Consider the following 24,167-nt stretch of genomic DNA (forward strand, 5'->3'; position numbering starts at 1 on the left):
AATTAACTTAGGGAGCCACAGTGGAAGTGATATGAATGAGACCAAACAGAAGAGAAATACAAATACCTAAAATGGTTGGAATACATAGGAGCCGTAATAGAAAAAACAATCACAAACTTGTGTGTCTTTCAGCCAGCGGATAACACATTATTAGTCAAACTAAGATCTGATGAGCTTGAAAGCAGTGCTCATTGAATAGAACATCTCAAAGTCATACAAATGTATCTGTGTGTATAAATATTACTAAAAGTGCAGGTGGGGGTTTTACCCCTCCCCGGCCCATAAAATGACAAAGGCTAGTGTGTAGTTGTGGTTAGGCCAGTGTGTCTATTGAAAATGTGTTTTTTTTTTTGTATTCTTAATATCTTTGTCACCATTTTATGAGTCTGCACTGAACTTTCAAATAAAAATATCATCTAATTTTGGTTCTGTATTGCAAGTTTTATGCAGATACTTTGGGGGAGGCGCATCAAACAATGACTTCCCAATTTAACTCCCATAGGATTCATTGGTTTCCAAAAAAGAAAAATACCTGAACAGAATTATACCAAGCTTTAGTGTTGCAAAAGTATGTCACAGGGGCGTGAAAGGATTAAAAAGTAAGATATCTAAACCAATAGTCTGTTGATCATCCACAGACTGTCTGCAGACACAAATATATATATTTTTTTTAATCTGATTCGACGCAGAAGCTTTTTTCCCATCATCTATTTGGGTCTATGCACCACATTGGCTAGCCATAACAGAAAAAATATTATTTTGGGCACCATTTCAGAATGTGAGGCTCTTTCCACATGTCCTGAAAAAGAAATTGAGGAAGCTATAAGGGGATGAGGGCGGCTTGACTTTACTCCCTGGCACAGGTAAGGGTAACCAAAAGGATCCCCTCTTCTAGAAGTAAAAAATGAACAAAACAATAGACTTTTGCCAAGTGGTGCGCGGATCCTACAGCAGCGTTCGTAAACCCGCAGTGATACCCCCGATTTTCACGTACCGTGTCTCAGGATCCACACTCCTGCCAGGTTCGCAGACCCCTTACAAGTTTTAATGAAGCCTGCATAAGGTTTGAAAGTGCACATTGGGATTCATAAACCCCTAAAAAATAAAATAGTAATTTCTAAAAAAAAAAAAGGTCCAGCGCCTAGTTGGCTATCAAAGGCTTCTTGCAACAAGTGTTAGATGCAGGGCAGGCACTGCAGCCAACCCTCGCTTCACTCGCCCGCAGACTGTGCACAGCAGCTAACTGAATACATTCATTGAAGTTGGATGTGGTATAGCATAAAAAAAGGAATTCACTGAATGAGCTACAGTTAAAGCAAAGTTATGGTTAGGATTTGTTCTAGCACCTTAAATTATGTTTAAAAAAGCCTCTGAAGTTCTCTTAAAAACCTGCAGCTAATCAAAGTGAAGCTATGGTTACAAAACACCATCTAAAACAATAAAATTCAAAAGGTATTGTAATCTCCATAATCTATAAATTGTTCAGCAGCCATGACCTTGTCCCTAATCAGCAGCAGGTAGCCAACACAAATAGTGAACTGCCTTTGTCCAAGTGATGTGAGGATTTGCCAGAGGGCTTGGCCTGCAGCCATCCCATTCTGCGCATGCCAATCCGATGCCCAAGTACTGGGTATCTTTTTTTTATTTTTTTTAAACCTCAGATTGAATATGTGAACTTGCAGACACTCGTGGGCCTTTCCTGGACCAACTGCTGGGTCTCCAGAACCAGTAATGTGTCTGCAAACCAGGTGGGCATTCCAACAAGGACCTAGATGTCTCTGTTGGTTTGCGTGCCTGAGCCATGCCTTCGAGTCTAAGACCTTTGTTGGGTCATGGAGTTGTGGCCCTGGTATTGTGTTTTTTTGAGCTAATAGTTAAGTTTTGCTCTTGTTTGTGGGCCTTGTGTTCAGATCCTAGTTTTGGGGTCATTGCAACTCTGTATTTGTGGACATAGGATTGGACTTTTGGGTCTCAGTTTGAGGATTAACCTCTGGATTGGAGCCCAGTTCCCAGAACTTTACTTTGCTACAGACATGAGATACTTGATACTGTGAGTGCTGCGATGTATATAATGGATCTGTGCAGAGGAGTGGAATGATATTTGGATCTTTACAGTGGGTTAATATTTGAAGTATTGTCTGAAGTAAAATATCTAGTTCACCAATTTAGTTTTACTTTGCAGCTGTCACTGCGAGGCAAGAAGAGCTCGCACGGCCTAAAAAGATAAACAAGACAGACAGGTGAGACAAAGTTGTTGAAAAGAATGAACTCAACCAGTAGTCGTTGTGACTGGTGCTAAAGGAGTGTTCAGAGCTTCTGCTTACTTTAATTTCCCCACCTGTAATATCCTGCTTCCTAAAATCTGTGCTTCCGCGCTAAACTGTAAAGTATGATAACGTACCTGCAATCAACACCTCTTTCCCATTTTTCTCTGCAATGCTCTGATGTCCCTGAAGTCATCGTTTGTGCATCACACCAACCAGTGAAATCAGCACTTTACCTGTTTTGCCATTCAGACCCTACTGCTGAAGTCCCTTCAGGTTCTAGATTTACTGCAACCATTTACTGCTCACCCCATAGAACCCATGTCCTTTTATCTTGAGTGCCTCACAGTTCGGGCCAGTTGGTCGATTCTTCCCCTCTAGGTAAATTGATTAACTCTTGCAGAAAACTCTTCTGATTTTCTTTTCTCTTTCCTCACATTTATATTAAATGACCTATTATTACATTTATTTTTTAGCAGATTATCACCCACATGGCCTGTGAGCCAGTCAGCTATGATTGCGGTTCCATCACCTCGGCTGCAGCATTTAGCACAACCAAAAACACCCAGCAAGGAATGGAAACTGGATCGTCCCGTGCAGAGCACTGTATGTTCTCCAAACACTTTTAGCATTGGTTTTATCCCTTACTTTGACTACTCAACTTGTTCGCCCTTGATCTCAATAACAAGTTTAAAACCTGACATAATCTTCTTTATGTCTAATGGATAGTTGTTGCTGATTTCTCGTTAAGTATCTTCAGCTGTTGGGCAGTGCCAAAAAGTCTTCAAATAGTCACACATTATGGGGGTCATTCTGACCCCTGCGGGCGGCAGGCGCCGCCCGCCGGGCGGAGACCACCAAAAGACCGTACTGCGGTCAAATGACCGCAGCGGTCATTTTGACTTTCCCGCTGGGCAGGCGGGCGACCGCCCGCCCAGCGGGAAAGCCCCAGCAACGATGAAGCCGGCTCCGGATGGAGCCGGCGGAGTTGCTGGTGTGCAGACACTGAAAATCCTAATGGGGCCCTGTTAGGGGGCCCCTGCAGTGCCCATGCCAGTGGCATGGGCACTGCAGGGGCCCCCAGGGGCCCCACGACACCCGTTCCCGCCAGCCTCTTCACCGCCAGGAACAGGCTGGCGGGAAGGGGGTCGGAATCCCCATGGCGGCGCTGCTTGCAGCGCCGCCGTGGAGGATTCCCTGGGGCAGGGGAAAACCGGCGGGAAATCGCCGGTTTCCCTTTTCTGACCGCGGCTTTACCGCCGCAGTCAGAATTGCCCCTGAAGCACCGCCAGCCTGTTGGCGGTGCTTCCTCCGTCCCCGGCCCTGGCGGTCCATGACCGCCAGGGTCGGAATGAGGCCCTATGTTCTTAGAAGTACAGTGGCAGCAATGGTTGGCATAAAGGCATTTCACTGGTCTGCTGTTACATACTCACACTCGCTCCTGCCAGGAAATATGCATATATGATACAGTGGGAAAGGGAATTAGGAACTGAAATTTCTGAGGACACATGGGGAACAATTTGACAGAAGGCACCTGGCTCGTTGGTTTGGCTCCGTCATAAAGAAAACACCTACAAACTCGTCACCCGATGGTATCTGCCTTCCGTACAGCTACACAGAATGTTTAGGAGCTCTGACTCCTGTTGGAAGGGATGCGGAGAACGGGGCACATTTCTACACACCTGGTGGTCTTGCCCATCAATACAATCTTTCTGGAACGAAATCCTCCATAACATGCCCAACATCACTAACATCACACTGCCCAGTGATCCCTTGCTGGTTCTTTAAGGTGATACTGGCGTAGAGAGGGCTCTCCCCACTAGGACCTCCTGGGGTCGGTTCCTGTCACATCTCTTACTTGCAGCACGCCTATGCATAGCACACATGTGGAAGCAGTCCCATGCTTCTACTGTTAATTTATGGTGGAGCAAATTATGGAACCTGTATGCTACGGAAAAGCTCACCACAATTCTTAGGTATCGGCAGGTTAACTTCAAGGCTGCATGATGCCCCATTATCACATACATTCGCTGCCAGAGCAGGGTAGGGAGCGTACATCTTACTATGTCCAAGACACCTCTGGAATTGACAGAGGACTCTCCATTATCTGATTATGCTTAGGCTACCCTAGGCACATGCTATTATATTTTTGGACAGGCTAAGCCAGTGGTTCCCAACCTTTTGACTTCTGTGGACCCCCATTTTATTAATACTAGAGCCCGGGGACCCCCACTGACTCATTATTGGAAACCGGGGACCCCCACTGATTCATTACTGATAGTTGGAACCTAATATTATTACATTTTCTAAGCAGTCACGGACCCCTGAGGAGGCTTCGCTGACCCCCAGGGGTCCCCGGCCCACAGGTTGGGAACCACTGGGCTAAGCCATTCATAATGGAACTGACGTTGTCACTTTGGGGATCTATTCCTCTGTTTCTATTTACAGTGAGGTAGGGAGAGTTGAAAGGTAGATGGGAGGCTTTGTGGTCTTCCACCTACGGCCTGGCACTACTGCAATCAGCCTCTAGAGGAAAACCATAGCAATGTTTTTCCCTTTCCTTTATTTGATTAATCTATCCTATTATTATGATATATGATGGATGCCATCGCTGGATGTGTCTTGTTTTCTAATAAAATGCTAAATAAAGTTGTTAAAAAAAGAAGTACCATTGCAGCATCAGGGACCCATCTTCACCCCCCTGTGTCACTGCTGTAAGTGAGGATGCGTCTCTATAGGAAAGTACCCTCTTTTTGGCATGGTTACCCCCACTGTTTGCCTGCTGTCAGTGTGTTTTGTTCACTGGGATCCTGCTAACCAGGACCCCAGTGCCTGTGCTGTCTCCCTCTAAATTTGGTTGCTTAGGACTTAGCACACCCCGCAATTGGCATACTGGTGCCCCCATGTAAGTCCCTAGGATAGGGCATGGGGCACCGGGGTTCCCCATGGGCTGCAGCATGTATTGTGCCACCCATAGGAAAAATTTGTCTGCAGGCCTGCCATTGCAGCCTGCGTGAAAAGGTGCATGGACCCCTTCACTACAGGTCACTACACCAGGTCACTGTAAGTCACTCCTATAGCAGGCTCTCCTAGCACACCCCACAATTGGCATACTGGTGCCCCCATGTAAGTCCTTAGTATATGGTACTTAGGTACCCAGGGCATTGGGGCCCCAGGGGCTGCAGGATGTATTGTGCCACCCATGGGAGCCCATGCAGAACATGTTTGCAGGCATCCCATTGCAGACTGCGTGAAAAGGTGCATGAACCTTTTAACTACAGGTCACTGCACCAGGTCACTGTAAACCACCCCTAAGGCAAGTCCTCCTAGGCCAGAGGGCAGGGTGCAAGTACCTGTGTGTGAGGGCACCCCTACATGAGCAGAGGTGACCCTACGAACTACAGCTCCATTTTACTGGACTTCGTAAGTGCCGGGAAGCCGATTTACCTATGTACTGGACACAGGTCACTACCTATGCCCAGCTACATAATGGTAACTCCGAACCTGGGCATGTTTGGTATCAAACATCGGAATAATACCCCAATACTGTTGCCAATAGTGTTGTATGATTCCATGCATTCTGGGGGCTCCTTAGAGGACCCCTAGCATTGCTCCTACCAGTTTCTGGGGTTTTAAGGGCAGCCTGCGCTGTTGCCACCCCACAGACTGGTTTCTGCCCTCCTGCTGCTTGACCAGCTCATGCTGAGGAAGGCAGAACAAAGGATTTCCTTTGGGAGAGGGAGGCAACACCCTCTCCCTTTGGAAACATGTGTTAAGTGGCTTGGGAGAGGTAGCCCCCCAAAGCCATCGGTATGCCTTGAAGGGCACATTTGGTGCCCTCCTTGCATAAACCGGTTTGCACCAGTCCATGGACCCCCGGTCCCTGCTCTGGTGCGAAACTGGAAAATGGAAAGGGGAGTGACCATTTCCCTGTCCAATACCACCCCAGGGGTGGTGCCCAGAGCTCCTCCAGGTGGTCACTTGATTCTGCCATCTTGAATACAAGGTGTGCAGAGGCCCCTGGGAGCATCTGAGTGGCCAGGTCAGGCAGGTGACGTCGCACCCCCCTCTTAATAGATGGTCTCCCTGCTAGGTGACCAATCCCCCTTCCTGGGCTACTTAGGGTCTCCCTCCAGGGTGGGTCTTCAAATTCAACGTGCAAGATTCCAGAAGGACTCCTCTACATCATTTACTTCATCTTCTGGCCAGTAGGACTGCAACTGGACCCTCCAGGAACCAACAATCTGCATCTCCAGCGACGACTCCGCTTTGCAACATTTTTTCTCCAGCTCCATCCAGCAACTGCAACATTTCCCTGGCTGTGCATCTTCTGAGGCCGGCGAGACTTCAGCCTGCACAAGAAGTAATCTCCCTTGGAGTGAAGGAGTCATTCCCCTGCGTCTGCAGGCACTAACTGCAACGATGTCCGGCTGCGTGGATCTTCTCTCCTGCAAAACTGCATGGTTCCTGCAACACAGGTGGTAGTCTGGAGTGGTCCCCTCGGTCCTCTCTACAATCTGTCCAACTTGGGAGAGGGTGAACCCTTGCAGGACAGTACCCCTGTGCACTGCGACTCCTGCAGCTACCAAGGCTTGTTGGCTCTTCTTCCAAGGGATCTTCAGGCTTCGTGTAGCCCTGGCCCCCCACACTCTTCCTGCAAAGCACAGTCTCCTGCCTGCTGCTCCAGCGATGTAGGACTCCTCTCCAGGTGTGCTGAGTGGGGCTCACTGTGATTCCTGTGCCTGCTGCCTGTGAGTTGCCTGTGCGGGCTGAATCCTCATCTTCTGACTCTCCTCACTGCTGAGGGTGACCTAGGACTCCCTTCCTTGGGTTGAGTCCCCCTGGAACTTGCTATTACCAGGCAGCTCTGCAACTTTTGCCTTTGCCAAGGCTTGTTGGTGGTTTTCCAACACCACTAACTGACTGCAACTCTTCCATCGTAGGACATCGCCTGCATCACTTCTGGAACACTTTTCCTGTTCCATTTCTGCACAGCGGGCTCTTGTCTCCATCGTCGACCAGGTCATGCATCTCCAGAAGGGTGGGTAGTGGCTCCTGCCCCAACCGGACACTCCAGCTCAAACTGGACTTTGTCACCTTTTTTTGCAGGCCCTCTTCTGTCAGGATCCACCTTTGGTTTCTTCCAGTCCTGCTTGGGTCTAGCACAGTCCTTTTACAAAGTTTACCTGTGGGTTAGGGGAAAAACCAGGTACTTACCTCTTCACTCCTGGTCGTTGGGGGGCATCTGGTACTTACCTTTTGGGGTTCCTAGTTCCTCCAGCTCCCCTCTACAGATTCCACTTCCTTGGGTGGGGGACTGCCTTTCACAATCCACTTACTTAGTATATGGTTTGGTCTCCCCTCCATTATTTTCTATTGTTTTACTGTTTGCTATTGCTTTCTATGCTAATCTCTGACTTCTAATGTGTGTATAGTAGTGTGTTTACTCACCTGCTTGTGGGGTATTGCCTATACAGTTTTTTTGTATTTGTGTTACTGTAGGAAAGCATGGTTACCCCCACTTTTGGCCTGTTTGTTATGTTAGTGTGTTTGACTGTGTTCACTGGGATCCTGCTAACCCGGACGCCATTGATTATGCTCTCTCCTTGTAAACTTGGTTGCTGGAACCTTTTTCACCCCACATTTGGCATACCAGTGTCCCCATGTAAGTCCCTAGTATATGATACCTAGGTACGCGGGCATTGGGGAACCAGGGGATCCCTATGGGCTGCAGCATGTATTATGCCACCAATAGGGAGCCCATGCAAAGTGTTCTGCAGGTCTGCCATTGCAGCCAGCGTGAAATGGGGGTATCCACCGTTTCACTACCAGGTCACTGTAAGTCACCGCTATGACAGGCCCTCCTAGCCCAGAGGGCAGGGTGCAAGTACCTGTGTGTGAGGGCACCCCTGCACTAGCAGAGGTGCCCCCACAAACTCCAGTTCCATTTTCCTGGACTTAGTGAGTGCAGGGACGCCATTTTATGAGTGTACTGGACATAGGTCACTACCTATGTCCAGCTATATAATGGTAATTCCAAACCTAGGCATGTTTGATATGAAACATGTCGGAATCATACCCCAATACTGTTGCAAGTATTGGAAGTATGATTCCATGCACTCTGGGGGCTCCTTAGAGGACCCCCAGCATTGCTACCACCAGTCTTACAGGGTTTTCTGGGCAGCCCAAACTGCTGCCACTCCTCAGACAGATTTCTGCCCTCCTGCTGCTTGATCTGATCAAGCTCAGGAGCGCAGAACAAAGGATTTCCTTTGGGAGAGGGAGGTAACACTCTCTCCCTTTGGAAATAGGTGTAACTGGCTTGAGAGGGGTAACCTCTCCAAGCCACTGGCTGTGCTTTGAAGGGCACATTTGGTGCCTTCCATGCATACACCAGTCCACACCGCTTCAGGGGCCCCCGTCCCTGCTCTGGTGCAAATCTGGACAATGGAAAGGGGAGTGGCCACTTCCCTGTCCATCACCACCCCAGGGGTGGTGCTCAGAGCTCTTCTAGAGGGTCCCTGGGTTCTGCCATCGCGAATCCAAGATTTTCAGGGAACTCTGGGAGCATCTGAGTGGCCAGGCCAGGCAGGTGACATCAGAGGCACCTTCTGATAGGTGGTTCTTACCTCTGTGGTTTTGTAGTACTCCCAGCTCCCCTCTACACATTCCACTTACCTAGGTGGCATTCCATTTTTTTAGTATATGGTTTGGGCTCCCCCCAGGGACACTATTGCTTATTGGTATTTGCACTGTTTTCTAACCTTTTCTATGCCTATTACTGTTTACTATTGTATATATTTAGTGTATTACTTCCCTCCTATTGGAGAGTTGGCTCTCTAGTATTTTGTGGTATTTTGTGACCATAAATAAAGTACCTTTATTTTTGTATACCTGAGTGTTTTCTTTCATGTGTGTAATGCTGTGGAACTACAGTGGTTTTGCATGATCTTTGCATGTCTCCCAGATAAGTCTTGGCTGCTCATCCACAGCTACCTCTAGAGAGCCTGGGTTCTAGACACTGCCTACATTTCACTAATAGGGGATACCTGGACCTGGTATAAGGTGTAATTAGGTACCCACCACATACCAGGCTAGCTTCCTACAGTTACTATAATAAAATACCTTTATTTTTGTAACACTATGTGGTTCTTTCGTGTGTGTAAGTGCTGTGTGACTGTAGTGGTAGTGCATAAGCCTTGCATGTCTCCTAGATACGTCCTGGCTGCTCATCCACAGCTACCTGGCTTCCTAGACACTGTCTATACCTCACTAATAGGGGATGCCTGGACCTGGAGTAAGGTGATAACACCATAGGTGCTCACCACACACCAGGCCAGCTTCTTACATTGGTGGTGCAGCGGTGGGATAAGACACTTGCAATTGCTTTACCACTCTGTCACTAGGTACTTTCCCCAGGAAAGGCCATTACTAACTGTAGGTACACTTTACACTTAGTGTTAGGGTTCTAGTCTCCTCAGTTTGGGTAAGCTAGGGGTCTAGCATAGCCCTTGCTCCAAACTTTGCTGGGAGCCTAGTGTTAGAGTAGTTAGGGACTCCTACACCACTCTAGCTAGACATCATGTCTTCAGTAGAGCACACCTCTCAGGCCCTGACTCTCAGTGCGAGGGCCTAACTTTTTCAAGAGTCTAGGAAATTGAAAACTGGGAGGAATCCCAACAAGAGTCTGCTTCTGGGCTTACTTCTCCAGGCTGATCATCATACTGCTGATAGTCAGGAGGAGGAAGAGGAAGCAAAGTCTGATCCACCAATCCTAGATAGGATAGATCAGGCACACAGTGGGCATCATCGCAGCCCTGCCAGGAGCCTACTAGGTAGTGAGAAGGGGGGTCACATTAGAAGGGCCACCTTTACTCCTAGAGGCGTGGTTCAGAGGGTCCCCATACGTCCTCCTCTGCTAACTCTTACTTAACCTCAGTACCTGAGGGGACCCACTGTTCCAATTCAGGAGAGGATTCCCTAGATAGGGAATTGAAACAGCTGAAATTGGAGGAGGCCAAACTGAGACTGCAGAAGCAACAAATGGCCCTAGGTAGGGAGGCATTGGCAGCGGAAAGGGAGAGGCTGGGTTTAGGGTTATCACCCCATGGTGGCAGCAGTTTAAGTTTCAGGGAGGACTCATATGACTCTAGAAACCTGAACAAGATAGTTCCCCCCCCTTACAAGGTGGGGATGGTATCTACAAACGGTTCACTGCTTTGGAGAGGGCCTGTAAGGTACAGAGGGCCCCCCAAAGGCAACGGGCAGCAATTCTGTGGCTCTCCTTCTCTGACAAAGGAAGAGACAGACTCCTCACTGCAAGTGAAGAGGATGCAGACAATTACACAGTTTTGAAGGCAGCATTGTTAGAAGGGGTTGGTCTGACTACTGAGCAGTATAGGATAAAGTTCAGAGAGACCAAGAAAGAATCCTTCCAAGATTGGGTAGATTATGTGGACTGTTCCGTGAAGGCTCTGGAAGACTGGTTGCATGGGAGCAAAGTAAGTGACTACCAGGGCTTGTATAACTGTGGCCCTCATTACAACATTGGCGGTATTGACCGCCTACCGCCACGGCGACGGCTGGCAACATACCGCCGCCGTGGCTACCAGCCGTCAACGCGTATTATGACCGCCGACTTGGCGGAACACCGCCGACAGTCATGGCGGCGGACGGCAGCACCGCCACGCCAGCAAAACACCTCCGACCGTATCATGAGCAATGATACGGCCTGGCGGTGTTTTCCTGGTGGACGCTGCTGCTGACAGCAGCACCGCGGACCGTCTCCAGCCGGAGGACCCCCTGCAAGCAGGTAAGTCGGGTTCTCCGACTGGAGAGGGGGCTGGGGGGTGTTGTGTGTATGTCGGGGTGTGTGTGTGTATGTTTTGGGATGCGTGCATGCGGGTGTGAGTCACATTGGATGCATGCGTGAATGAGTGATTGTGAGTGTTGTGTGTTGTGGATGCATTTGTGTGACAAGCTATGTTGGTGTGCGGGTATGCATGTGTGCATGCGTGGGTGGTGGGTATGCGTGTGTGCATGTGTGTATATGGGTGCAGGTGCGGGTGTGTATATGTGCGGGGGCAGGAGAGGGAGGGGGAGGGCTCTGGGGAGGGAGGCGGGGAGACCCCTACCAGTGCCAGGGAAGGGATTCCCGGGCACTGATAGTGCCTACCGCCATGGGTTTCGTGGCGGTAAGTTTGGCATGAAAACCCTGGCGGTAGGCCGGGTCGTAATCCCGAGGGTGGGATTGTGACAACCGCCGGGCTGGAGACCGAAGTCTCCAGCCCAGCGGCCGTTACCACCCTGGCGGTTGGTGTGTTAAAGTGGCAGTGTTGAATGGTGGTAACGGCCAGGGTCCAAATCCCATTTTTTTTACCGCCGCTTTAACACCGACCGCCAGGGTTGAATAAGGGCCTGTGTATCTAATAATCCGAACTAGAGTGGGTAGGAAGGCTCACACAGGGGTGACCACAAAAAGAAGGAAGCAGGTAAGTATCAGGATAAGGCTGGGGACAAAGATAAAAGTAAAGAGTCTTCATCAGGCCCACAATACTCCTCTGGGGGTGGGAATAAATCCTCTTCATCTTCCTCTTCCTCTAACTTCAAAAAGCCTTGGTGCTATGTTTGCAAAAACAAAGGCCATAGGACAGGGGACAGCTCCTGTCCTAAGAAAAGCACACACCTTCCACTACTACTAACCCCACTTCTACTCCACCTGCCCCTAGCAATAGCAGTAGTGGTGGGACTACTAACAGTAGTCAGTCCAAGAGTGTAGCTGGGCTCACTTTAGGATCTGTAGTAGGATCTGGATTGGTTAGAGAGACCACTGAGGCAGTGTTAGTCTCTGATGGGGGCATTGACTTTGCCATCCTTGCTGTTTGTCCCCTTTATAAGGGTAAATACAGGCAGTATCCCCTGATAAATGCTGATGAGGCTGAGGCCTACAGGGACACAGGTGTCAGTGTCACTATGGTGACTGAAAAACTGGTGTCCCCTGAGTAACACCTACTTGGTCGCACGTACCAAGTGACTGATGCTCATAATAACACTTTGTGCCACCCCACCGCAGTTATTGATTTCAGCTGTTGGGGGTGGGGGGTGTTACTGGCCTTAAAAAGGTTGTGGTATCCTCTGACCCGCTGCAGAATGTCTGCTAGGTAACGACTCGGAGACTTCAGCTTGGGCTGAAGTGAAACTGGAAGCCCATGCAGCCATACTGGGCATCCCAGGGCATATCTTTGCCCTCACCAGGGCACAGGCAAAGAAGCAAAAACAGCCAGGAACCTTGGAGCTTGGAACAATGGCTCAAGTGATTCCTAACCCCAAGGGCAGGAAGGGTAAAAAGGTACCCCCTGTTCTAGCCTCCAGTGAGGACTCAACTCAAGAGGGAGAATAATCCACTCCTTGGGTGGAACCTACACCAGAGGAGCTGCAAGCTGACGCAGCTGAGCTCTTTGGTGCAGAGGGGGCCACCAGGAAGGAACTCAGTAAGGAACAGCAAACCTGTCTGAAATGCTTAAGGCAGCAAGCTGCAGCACAAGAGGTGGGGATATCAGAGGCACCCATAAGATGTACTGGGAAAACAGACCCCCAACCTGGTGCCACCAGGAGATTGGTAATCCCTCTGAAGTTAAGGGAATTTCTGTTGATTTTAGCACATGATATTCCCCTGGCTGGTCACTTGGGGCAAAGCAAGACTTGGGACAGGCTTGTCCCTCAATTTCACCAGCCCTACATGTCTGAAGACACAAATGAGTTTTGTTGCTCCGTTGTCACCTGTCAAACCAGTGGCAAGACAGGTGGCACTCCAAAGGCCCCCCTAATCCCACTACCTGGGTTGGAGTCCTGTGGTTGGAGTCCCCTTCGAGAGGGTTGGGGTAGATATTGTTGGCCCCTTAGATTCTCCCACAGCTTCTGGGAACATATTCATATTGGTGGTGGTAGACCATGCCACCAGGTACCCAGAGGACATTCCTCTTAGGACCACGACAGCTCATGTAGTGGTAAAAGCCCTCCTTGGCATCTTTTCAGGAGTGGATTTCCCTAAAGAGGTGGTATTAGACAGAGGTGCAAACTTCATGTCTGCTTACCTGAAAGCCATGTGGAAAGAGTGTTGTTACTTAAAAGTTCACCGCCCCTTACCACCCTCAAACAAATGGCTTAGTTCAGAGGTTTAATAAAACTCTCAAAGGTATGATAATGGGACTCTCAGAAAAGCTCAGAAGGAGGTGGGATGTCCTGTTACCATGCCTCTTCTTCGCCTGTAGGGAGGTCTCTCAGAAGGGTGTGGGCTACAGCCCATTTGAACTTCTGTTTGGGCACCCTGTTAGGGGTCCCCTTGCTCTTGTTAGAGAAGATTAGGATCAACCTCTCAAGCCTCCCAAACAAGACATTGTGAATTATGTGCTTGGCCTCAGATCAAGGATGGCTGAGTACGTGAAGAGGGCCACTAAAACCCTTCAGGCCAGCCAGAAGTTGCAGAAACAATGGCATGACCAGAAGGCTCTACTGACTGTCTGCCAGCCAGGATAGAAAGTGTGGGTCCTGGAGCCTGTGGCTCCCTGGGCACTCCAGAACAAATGTAGTGGTCCTCACACCATTATGGAGAGAAAGGGTGCGGTCACATATGTGGTTGACCTAGGCCCTCCTAGAAGCCCCCACAGGGTGCTTCATGTGAATCACCTAAAGCCCTACTATGACAGGTCTAACATGACCCTGTTCATGGCAACTGATGAGGGACAAGAAGAAGAGAGTGACCCTCTCCCTGACCTATTCTCCGACAATGCCACAGATGGGGTGGTAGTGGCAGACTGCCTCTCTGCGTGACAAAAAGATGACTGCAGAAACCTCCTAGGACAGGTCTCCGAACTGTTCTCCCTGACACCTGGACAAACTACATGGCATGAACACACCATTGACACGGGTGACAGTTTGCCTATTAAGAGCAAAATTTACAGGCAACCTCATCATGTCAGGGAATGCATCAAGTCTGAAGTTCAGAAGATGCTAGAGCCATTGAGCCTTCAGACAGCCCTTGGGCTAGTCTTGTAGTGCTTGTCCCAAAACCCCACTCCCAGAATGTCAAAAGTGAAATGAGGTTTTGTGTAGACTACAGGGGTCTCAACACTGTTACTAAAACAGATGCTCATCCTATCCCTAGGGCAGATGAGCTTATAGATACACTGGCATCTGCCAAGTATCTGAGCACCTTTGATCTGACTGCTGGCTATTGGCAGATCAAGTTATCAGAGGATGCTAAAGCAAAAACAGCATTTTCCACCCATAGTGGGCACTATCACTTCACTGTGATGCCCTTTGAGTTGAAAAATGCACCTGCCACATTCCAGAGGCTGGTGAATAAAGTTCTCCAAGGATTGGAAAGCTTCAGTGCAGCTTATCTGGATGACATAGCTCTGTTTAGCTCCACCTGGGACAATCACCTGTTCCACCTAGGGAATGCTTTAGTGGCCCTGCAAAGAGCAGGCCTCAGTATCAAGGCCCCTAAGTGCCACATAGGGCAGGAAAAAGTGGTATATCTGGGCCACCTAGTAGGTGAAGGCCAGATCTAACCACTACAGGGAAAAATCCAGATTATTCTGGATTTGACTGCCCCTACTACACAAACCCAAGTCAGAGCCTTCCTAGGCCTGACAGGGTATTACAGGAGGTGCATTAAGAACTATGGCTCCATGGTAGCCCCTCTAAATGACCTCACCTCCAAAAGGATGCCAAAACTCTTTTGATGACCTTAAACAAGCCATGTGCTCTGCTCCTATATTAAGAAACACTGATACTCAAACCGGTTCATCCTGCAGACAGATGCTTCTGGTGTAGAGATAGGGGCAGTACTATCTCAGCTAAATGAAGAGGGCCAGGGTCAACCTGTAGCTTTTATTATAGCAGGAGGTTCACCCCCAGGGAATGGCGTTGGTCAGAAATTGGGAGGGAGACCTTTGCTGTGGTCTGGGCTTTGAAGAAACTGAGGCCATACTTATTTGGCACTCACTTCCTTATTCAAACAGACCACAAGCCCTCTCCTATGATTAAAACAAATGAAAGGTGAAAATCCCAAACCTTTTAGGTGGTCCATATCCCTACAGAGAATGGAGTATACAGTGGAACATGGACCTGGGAGTAACCACTCCAATGCAGATGGACTCTCTAGATATTTCCACTTTGACAATGAAGAATGAACTGGACATGGTTAGCCGTATTGTCCTTCGTTTGGGGGGAGGGGGGCTATGTAGACATGTACCTTCTTTTTTGCATGGTTACCCCCATTTTGTGCCTGCTGTCAGTGTGTTTTGACTGTGTTCACAGGGATCCTGCTGACCAGGACCCTAGTGGTTGTGCTCTCTCCCTCTAAATGTGGTTGCTTAGGACTTAGCACACCCGCAATTGGCATACTGGTGCCCCCATGTAAGTCCCTAGGATAGGGCATGGGGCACCGGGGTTCCCCATGGGCTGCAGCATGTATTGTGCCACCCATAGGAAAAATGTGTCTGCAGGCCTGCCTTTGCAGCCTGCGTGAAAAGGTGCATGGACCCTTTCACTACAGGTCACTACACCAGGTCACTGTAAGTCACTCCTATAGCAGGCTCTCCTAGCCCAAAGGGCAGGGTGTAGGTACCTGTGTGTGAGAGCACCCCTGCATGAGCAGAGGTGCCCTTACGAACTCCAGCTCCATTTTCCTGGACTTAGTAAGTGCGGGGAAGCCGATGTACCCGTGTACTGGACACAGGTCACTACCTATGTCCAGCTGCATAATGGTAACTCTGAACCTGGGCATGTTTGGTATCAAACTTGTCGGAATCATACCCCAATACTGTTGCAAGTATTGGTTGTATGATTCCATGCACTCTGGGGGCTCCTTAGAGCAGTGGTTCCCAACCTTTTCACATCTGTGGACCCCTACTTTATCATTGCTGGAACCCAGTGACCCCCACTGAATCATTATTGGAATCTGGGGACCCGCTACTGAGTGATTACTGAAAGCTGGGGACCTAATCTGTTAATATTATTTAATTTTCTAAGTCGCAGACCCCCCGAGGAGGGTTTGCGGATTCCCAGGGGTCCCCGGACCACAGGTTGGGAAGAACTGCCTTAGAGGAGCCCCAGCATTGCTCCTACCAGTCTTCTGGGGTTTTCTGGGAAGCCCACACTGTTGCCACCCCACAGACTGGTTTCTGACCTCCTGCTGCCTGACCATCTCAAGCAGAGGAAGGCAGAACAAAGGATTTCCTTTTGGGAGAGGGAGGCAACACCCTTTTCCTTTGGAAATAGGTGTTACATGGCTTGGGAGGGGTAACCTTCCCAAGCCACCGGTATGCTTTGAAGGGCACATTTGGTGCCCTTCTTGCAGAAACTTGTTTGCACCAGTCAAGGGACCACCAGTCCCTGCTCTGGCGCAAAACTGGACAGTGGAAAGGGGAGTGACCACTCTCCTGTCCATCACCACCCCAGGGGTGGTGCCCAGAGCTCCTACAGGAGGCCACTTGATTCTGCCATCTTGATTAAAAGGTAGGCAGCGGCCCATGGGAGCATCTGAGTGGCCAGATCAGGCTGGTGTCATCACAGCCCCCTCCTGATGGGTAGTCACCCTTAGAGGTGACCAATCCCCCTTCTTGGGCTATTTAGGGTCTCCCTTCAGGGTGGGTCTTCAGATTTGATGTGCAAGATTCCAGCTGGACTCCTCTGCATTGTTTAATTCATCTTCTGGCCAGAAGGATTGCATCTGCACCCTCCAGGAACCGACAATCTGCAACTCCAGCAACGACTCCACTGTGCAACATTGTTTCTCTGGCTCCTTCCAGCAACTGCAACATTTCCCTGGCTGTGCATCCCCTGAGGGCGATGAGTCTTCAGCCTGCACAAGAAGTAAGAAGGAATCTTCCTTGGAGTGAAGGAGTCACTCCCCTGCATCGACAGGCACCAACTGCAACGACCACCGGCTGCGTGAATCTTCTCTCCTGCAAAACTCCATGGATCCTGCAACACAAGTGGTGGTCTGGAGTGGTCCCCTCGGTCCTCTCTTCCATCGGTCCAACTTGGGAGACGGTGAGCCCTTGCCTCTCCTTGCAGGTTAGTACCCATATGCACCGTGACTCTTGCAGCTACCAAGGCTTGTTGGCTCTTCAGGCTTCGTGTAGCCCTGGCCTCCACCACTCTTCCTTGCAAAGCACAGTCTCCTGCCTGCTTCTCCATCGACGTGGGACTCCTCTCCAGGTGTGCTGTGTGGGCCTCACTGCGACTCCCGTGCCTGCTGCCTGTGAGTTGCGTGTGAGGGCTGCATCCTCGTTTCCTGACTCTCCTCACTGCTGAGGGTCACCTGGGACTCCCCTCCTTGGGTTGAGTCCCCCTGGACCTTGCGGGTCCTCGGCAGCTCTGCAACTCTTCATCTGTAACTTTTGCCTTTGCCAAAGCTTGTTGGCGGTTTTCCAGCACCACTGACTGCAACTCTTATCCATGGTGGGACTTTGCCTGCATCACTTCTGGAACTCTTCTCCTGCTCCAGTGCTGCGCAGTGGTCTCCTTGTCTCCATCGTCGATCAGGTCCTGCATCTCCAGAAGTGTGGGTAGTGGCTCCTGCCCTATCAGGACACTCCAACTCGAACTGGACTTGGTCTCCTTCTTTTGCAGGTCCTCTTCTGTCAGAATCCACCTTTGATTTATTCCTGTCGTGCTTGGGTGTTGCACAGTCCTTTTACAAAGTTTACCTGTGGGTTTGGGGAAAAAACAGGTACTTACCTCTTCTCTCTTGGTTCCTCCAGCTCCCCTCTACAGATTCCACTTCCTAGGGTGGGGGACTGCCTTTCGCATTCCACTTACTTAGTATATGGTTTGGTCTCCCCCTAGGGCCTCCCCTATTTTCTATTGTTTTACTGTTTGGTATTGCTTGCTATGCTAATGTCTGACTTATAATGTGTATATAATAGTGTGTTTACTCAACTGCTAGTGGGGTATTGCCTATACAGTATTTTAGTATTTGTGTTACTATGATAAAAGACCTTTATTTTTGTAACACTGTGTGGTTCTTTCGTGTGTGTAAATGCTGTGTGACTGTAGTGGTATTGCATACGCCTTGCATGTCTCCTAGATAAGTCTTGGCTGCTCACCCACAGCTACCTCTAGAGTACCCTAACTTCCTAGACACTGCCTACAGCTTACTAATAGGGGAATACCTGGACCTGGTATAAGATGATAACACCATAGCTGCTCACCACACACCAAGTCAGCTTCCTACAGTCTCCACAAAGACACCACCCACAACAGTGTTATTGGGTGTTTTTTCTGCCAAATTCGTAACAAGTTTTAAACTTTTTCTCATTGATTCTCCCAGTATGTTGTCACGGGAATCATTAACTTTTAAAACAATGTCCTCATTATTCAAGGCAAATGTCAGTACGAGCCCTTCGTGACCCATCTAAATGGTGTTTTGTTGTTAGGCACAACTGCTCATGGCTCCTCACCAGAGAAGAATAGGACAATATCCAGATGGGATGTGTTCTGTATCAAATTTGGCTTTTAATTGGTTCACACAGACCCCCCAGAACAGATAAGGAGCCACTCCACGAAGAGTGGGTCAGATGTGTCTACTCCCTTTTCAGAGATACCCGTCTCAGTCCTCTGCAGTGGAGCAACTGTATAGATTATCCATCAGTGGAGCGACTGTATAGATTACCCATCAGTGGCGCGACTGTATAGATTACCCATTGTTACTGCCTAGAATGTGCGTTGGGGAGTAAAGCTAGTTTTGGGCAATCTTTGGTTTGATCTACATTGTGGTCTTCCTCAAACTCCCCTTTCAGGGGCATCTTTCCAGGTAAGGAGTCTGCCAGAAGAAGTATCCACCGGAAGAAACAATTATTGAACTTTCAGCGATATTTTGTCAGATGGATGTTGTATCTTCTTATAGATTCCGGATCTCCCTTCCACATCCACCTTTCTGTGGAAGTGATCACCAGCCCCAGTTGTGCCTTTATGGACCATATAACCTCACTTCTAGCTTTGACACCAGGGCAGATCTGGGCTGGCACTATACTGGCACCAAGGAGTGCCCCAGGCATGAGCTCCTGGAAGCTTTCCAAATCCCATTTTACATTAGGGGATATTTCTAAATGTGGTACATGCAGCAAGATAGGGTACTCATCAGAAACAAAAATCGCAATGATAATGAACTTATTACTTAGGGGTAACAATTCTGTATTATTTGCAAGGGAACCAGGAGCTGCAAAAGCAATCGCAGTTCATCATAAATACAAATGTGGAGAACAAATAGGATTGCAAGGCTGACAAGATAGCCCTACCTGCCCCTTGCGGGTGCCCCACTGCTGACTCCTGGAGCCTGTCTCATATATTATTTGTCTTGATATGCTGTCACAAAATCACAATACTGTCCTAACTCTTCCCACAAGGAGACAAGAAGTATGAAAATGGAAAACACTCTCCTTTCCCCATCAAGTAGGGTACTCAAAGCACCGTGTTTCTTGTACCTGAGACTCCTAAAAGGATGGAGGCATTAAAAGGAGGGTTGGAGACATGCCTGAGTGTATGGTCGAGGACTGGGCAGTATTGGTCGCAAAGAAGACTTTATAAGGACTTTGAATAATGCTTCTTTTGTTTCTATGTGCAATAACACCTCTTACAATCTTAAAACCTTGCCCATAATAGTATATTACATGAAAAGAAGTAATTGTCTTCAGATGTATGACCAGTACTTCACAGAAGTAGCATACACTAGGTTGTATTTTTACGAGGGTGGAAATGAGCTTTCCTATTTGCAGTAGGAAGAGTATAATTTACTTACAATGACACATTGCAGTTGCCACTCTAAAATACATGTGTACTGGTTGCAGGTGAGCAAAGGAGCCCTCTCGGCTGCACCCAGGCCAAGGACTGTTGAACTGGCCAAGCCAAAAACACGTAGTGCACCTTTGATGAAAGAAGTTGAGGATGCAGACCATAGCACTGGTGACAGCCACTCCGTAACACACTCCAAGCAAGAGCTCATAAGCAAAGCTGAACTCCTGGCAGGTAAGTCACTTTTGGTGCCTGGTATGTGCCAGAGGAACGTTTTGCGACTCTTTAAAAAAATAAGACTGTAATCATTTTCTTTTCATTCACGCCACACATTTTTTATAGTGTGACATTGGCCACGTACTTGGCCTATTACTACTGCTGGAGGGTGTTCTTGAGACTGTTGTTTGTACGAGGCAAGGAAGGCTGGGGATTTAGATGAATGGAGGAGTCGACAGTAGGTGGGCAAGGGCATTGAGGTGATGAAGATGAATCGTGTGGTAATGTAAGGGAGGGTAGGAAGGAGACTGTGAGGAGAAAAGGCAACACAGACGGTGAACTTGGAAGATGGGAGTTTCACGATGGAAACAGAAAAGCCAAGGCTGTGGGGAGGTGGAGTAGGATCTAGATTGTATGGTGAAGAGAGTGGGATGTTGGTAATTACATCAGTTGTACGTAAGGGCTTTAGCCGGGGCCATGGATTGGGGCAGGGCTGATGGGGGGGGGGTGTTGTAAAGTCCCCCTTTTGGATGGTCACCTCCAGTGCTTAATATGTAAATAAAAATGTGCTGTGCCCAAAACTCCCCTCTGAAGCACACAGCTGATGCAATTAAAAGTGCGAGTAGGAAGGCAGCGTAATCCTAAACTAAAGCCATCTCGGGCCTCTTTAATCCATTTACAGCTACTCACTGCCCCTTCGGCTCACTCTTGCAGCTTTCTGCTTTCTACCAGCTTTCTGCTTTCTTCCTTTTTTGCGCTTTTTCATTTTTCTCTTCGTCCGTCTTTCCTATATGCGTCTTTTGCTCACAGTAAATACTTGAAGCAGAAAAATAAGTGCTGGCCCTCAAAATTAAGTGCCCGTACCCGCACCAGAAAGCACTAGTCAAATTAAGCACTGGTCATCTCCCACTTTTTGCTGCTTGATGCTGCTGTTTTTTATCTGAAAGTGCACTGGGACCTGCAAAATTGGTCCCCAGTGCTCATTCCCTTAAATTGTAACTGTGATTTGAAAAACCCAGTTGGCAAGAACTTTACCACCTCTATAAGGCCCTAGTAAATGGTACTAGTGGTATCCGGGGCAGAGATGGTAAAGGGGTCACCATGGCTGCAGCACTGATTGTGCCACCCTGAGTGAACCGAGTAAAAGTAAAGTCTGCGGGGCTGCCATGTCAGCCATCCACGAGCAGCTCATCTGCTCAAGTTATACTCTGTACACACCATGTGCAGGCAGAGTCCCCTCACTGCCCGTAGCATGAGTCAGTCACCTCTAAGGTAGGCCTCTTATAGCCCAGAAGGCAGGGTGCATCATGTTATGAGCGTGGACATATATGTTCTAACATATGGCCCTGTGGTAGCATGTCAAAAATCAAGGATTTAAGGGACACGCCTGACACCAGAACCTCAGATCTGTTGTGAACCAAGAAAAGACCCGAGTACACTACAAGGCAGTACTCCACGGACAAAAGGTGTGAAGCTCTGCACCTGTGGTAGCCAATCTGCACCCGCTGGATTTCAACTCTCCCTGTACCAGAAAAGGTTTCAAAAGGAAGGTGAACCTCTCTGCAACCGTACCCGTTCCCCAGAACTCCCTAGGGCTAGAGGTACTAGTCCCCTGATGACCGCAGGACCGCAGCACTTCCATGACCACTGAATTACTGTCTACAGGCTCCGAAAGTGACTGGCCAAGCGCCTTCAGAAAAGTGCAAACCCGATCCTCAGTGAGGCTCAGCTTCCTACATTGTTCCCCTGGTCCTCTGAAAGAAGATTTCTCCAATCGCTCCAAGGTTTGGTGGTCAGTGCGACTACAACCTGCTTTACTCGACGCTCCAGGCCCAAGCATTCATCATCACTGTTCAACAATCCATCTCTGTGGCTCCGTTGTTCAGCCTGTGCATCTCCTTTTTAGCCTGCGTTGCCCCTCCTGGTAAAGAGAGCACCTTCAGATTCCGTTCAGCACCAAGGATAGGCAGGAGCACCTCTGCACCTGAGAGGTCCGAGCTAGGCAGAGCTGTTCTGCCTGGTGATTCCTAGTCCAAGGCCAACTCCAAAGGGCTTAGTTGAACTTGACACGTAAGTATCTTTTTGTCACGGTGTCCATTTGAAAACTGTGAGTCCTGCTGTCAGTACCAAGGACAGCCAGCACGCCTCTGCATCCTAGCTCCCCAAGCCAGGTAAAATTGTACTAAATGTTGAGACTTGTTCTCTGGGCTCGCAGGACCTTAATTCCAAGTGGGTTCCATGGAGCTCACCCCACAAGTGTCTGATTGCATACTGTGTTTTCTCCCATTAACCGCAACAATAGAGTTTGACAGCTCTGCAAAGTATTGATTCATTTAATGCTTTAAAACTGAAAATTCTGGTTATCCTTTATGCACTGACTTTGTTTTGGTGTCTAAAATTTTATAAAAATAAGCTTTATTTTGATAAATTGGTGCGAGGTTTCTCTCGAGCTGTGTCAATTACATATCATCCATGTTGGTGCTGTGAAATACTTAACACTTGTTCCTCTAAGTAGCCTGACTGCTCTTTGCCACTTTACCAGAACTGAGCTAAGGTTTACGAAGGGTGAATCCAAGGTCCACTTTTGGGTATTGTGTTAGTATTACATGGTAAGACTCCCCTGTCATTCCACATAATACTTCCACCGTACTACATTGGTGTTTCAGTTGTGGGATCTTGAATTTGTGTTTCACTTCACCACTTAGACATAAGTATTTTGTGTTGTACACAAGAAATTCTCAATTGTCGTTAGACCCCAAAAGTTGAGTTTTAATTGGAATTGCTAGGGCCCTGTGTTACATCCCCATTCCAATAGTACACAAAAGTTAAAGGTATCTAAAACGTTAGGGCAAGTGTGTTAAAGGAAAAGAAACGTTTTTATTAAGTACCCAACTTCTTAGATAAACTAGACACAATTGAGAGTGAACAGAACCTCAATACGTACATTGGCCAGCTCTTAAGATGAATGACCTTAGAGCTTTGTGCAAAGTTAGAGGCTTTAGTTTTAGAGCTACAGTCAAAAGAGAGGACCTTGAAAACACCCTCAACGCTTAAGAGGAAACCAGGATAGGGAAGAGGCTTCTTCCTCTGAAGGCGAACCTGTAGAGGTGGAGGAAGATACACTTGCTTCAGAAAATGAAGAAGAGGGAGGGGAGGACCATGATCCTCAACCCTTCCCCAGGACCCCCTCACCAATGGGAAATGACAAAGGTCACTTTAGTAGTCCCCCCACTGGCAGGGTGGTTAGGACTATTGAGAACAAGCTGCAGTGTATCTCCTTGGAGGAGAGAAAGCTTGAGCTCGAATAGAGGAGTCTAGCCCTTGAAGAGAGAATGGTTAAATTGGACCTAGTTCCCAAAGATAGTAGCAGCAAAGTAAATAGGGAAAGAAATGAGTCTGTAGACCCTAGGATCACCAAAGGTATTGTCCCAAAGTATAGTGATGGTGATGACTTTGACATTGAAAAATGACTTGCAGCCTTTAAGAGGGCTTGCAAACATGAGGAAGGTAGGTCGCCAACACTGGGGCTCTCTACTTTGGGAGTTATTCTCAGTGAAGGGCAGAGATAGACTTCTAAAACTTATAAATTGGTGTTGGAAGTCTCTCAAATCGTGTCAATTACCTATTGTCAATGTTGGTGCTTTGAAATGCTTAGCACATGTTCCGCTAAGTTGTCTGACCTCTCTTTGCCACTCTACCAGGACTGAGTTAAGACTCCCCAGCCATACCACATAATACCTCCACCTTGCTACAGGGTGGAAACTATGTGTGGTTAGGAATGTAAGGTCAAGGATGGCAGGAAGTGCGTGGGAGAAAGAGGCAAAAGTGGTGAATAGATAAAAAAAATAAGGGCCATGAGGTGGTGAACAAGGGGGTGGCCTGAGG

At 48.4% G+C, this 24,167-nt stretch overlaps 1 protein-coding gene across 2 annotated transcripts in view; it reads left to right on the forward strand.

Moving 5' to 3' along the window:
* SPMAP2 (sperm microtubule associated protein 2) overlaps positions 1-24,167 on the forward strand; it is a 53,892-nt gene that overhangs the window by 22,688 nt on the left and 7,037 nt on the right. The window contains exons 4-6 of one of the 2 annotated variants that reach the window (XM_069217179.1): positions 2,183-2,240; positions 2,741-2,870; positions 20,123-20,300. In XM_069217179.1, coding sequence (XP_069073280.1) covers positions 2,183-2,240; positions 2,741-2,870; positions 20,123-20,300 — 366 coding nt within the window. The remainder of the gene's footprint in view (positions 1-2,182; positions 2,241-2,740; positions 2,871-20,122; positions 20,301-24,167) is intronic. The other variant, XM_069217180.1, reaches the window with a different exon arrangement.

Source organism: Pleurodeles waltl, chromosome 12 (genome assembly GCF_031143425.1).
Source record: "Pleurodeles waltl isolate 20211129_DDA chromosome 12, aPleWal1.hap1.20221129, whole genome shotgun sequence".
NCBI classification, from domain to species: domain Eukaryota; kingdom Metazoa; phylum Chordata; class Amphibia; order Caudata; family Salamandridae; genus Pleurodeles; species Pleurodeles waltl.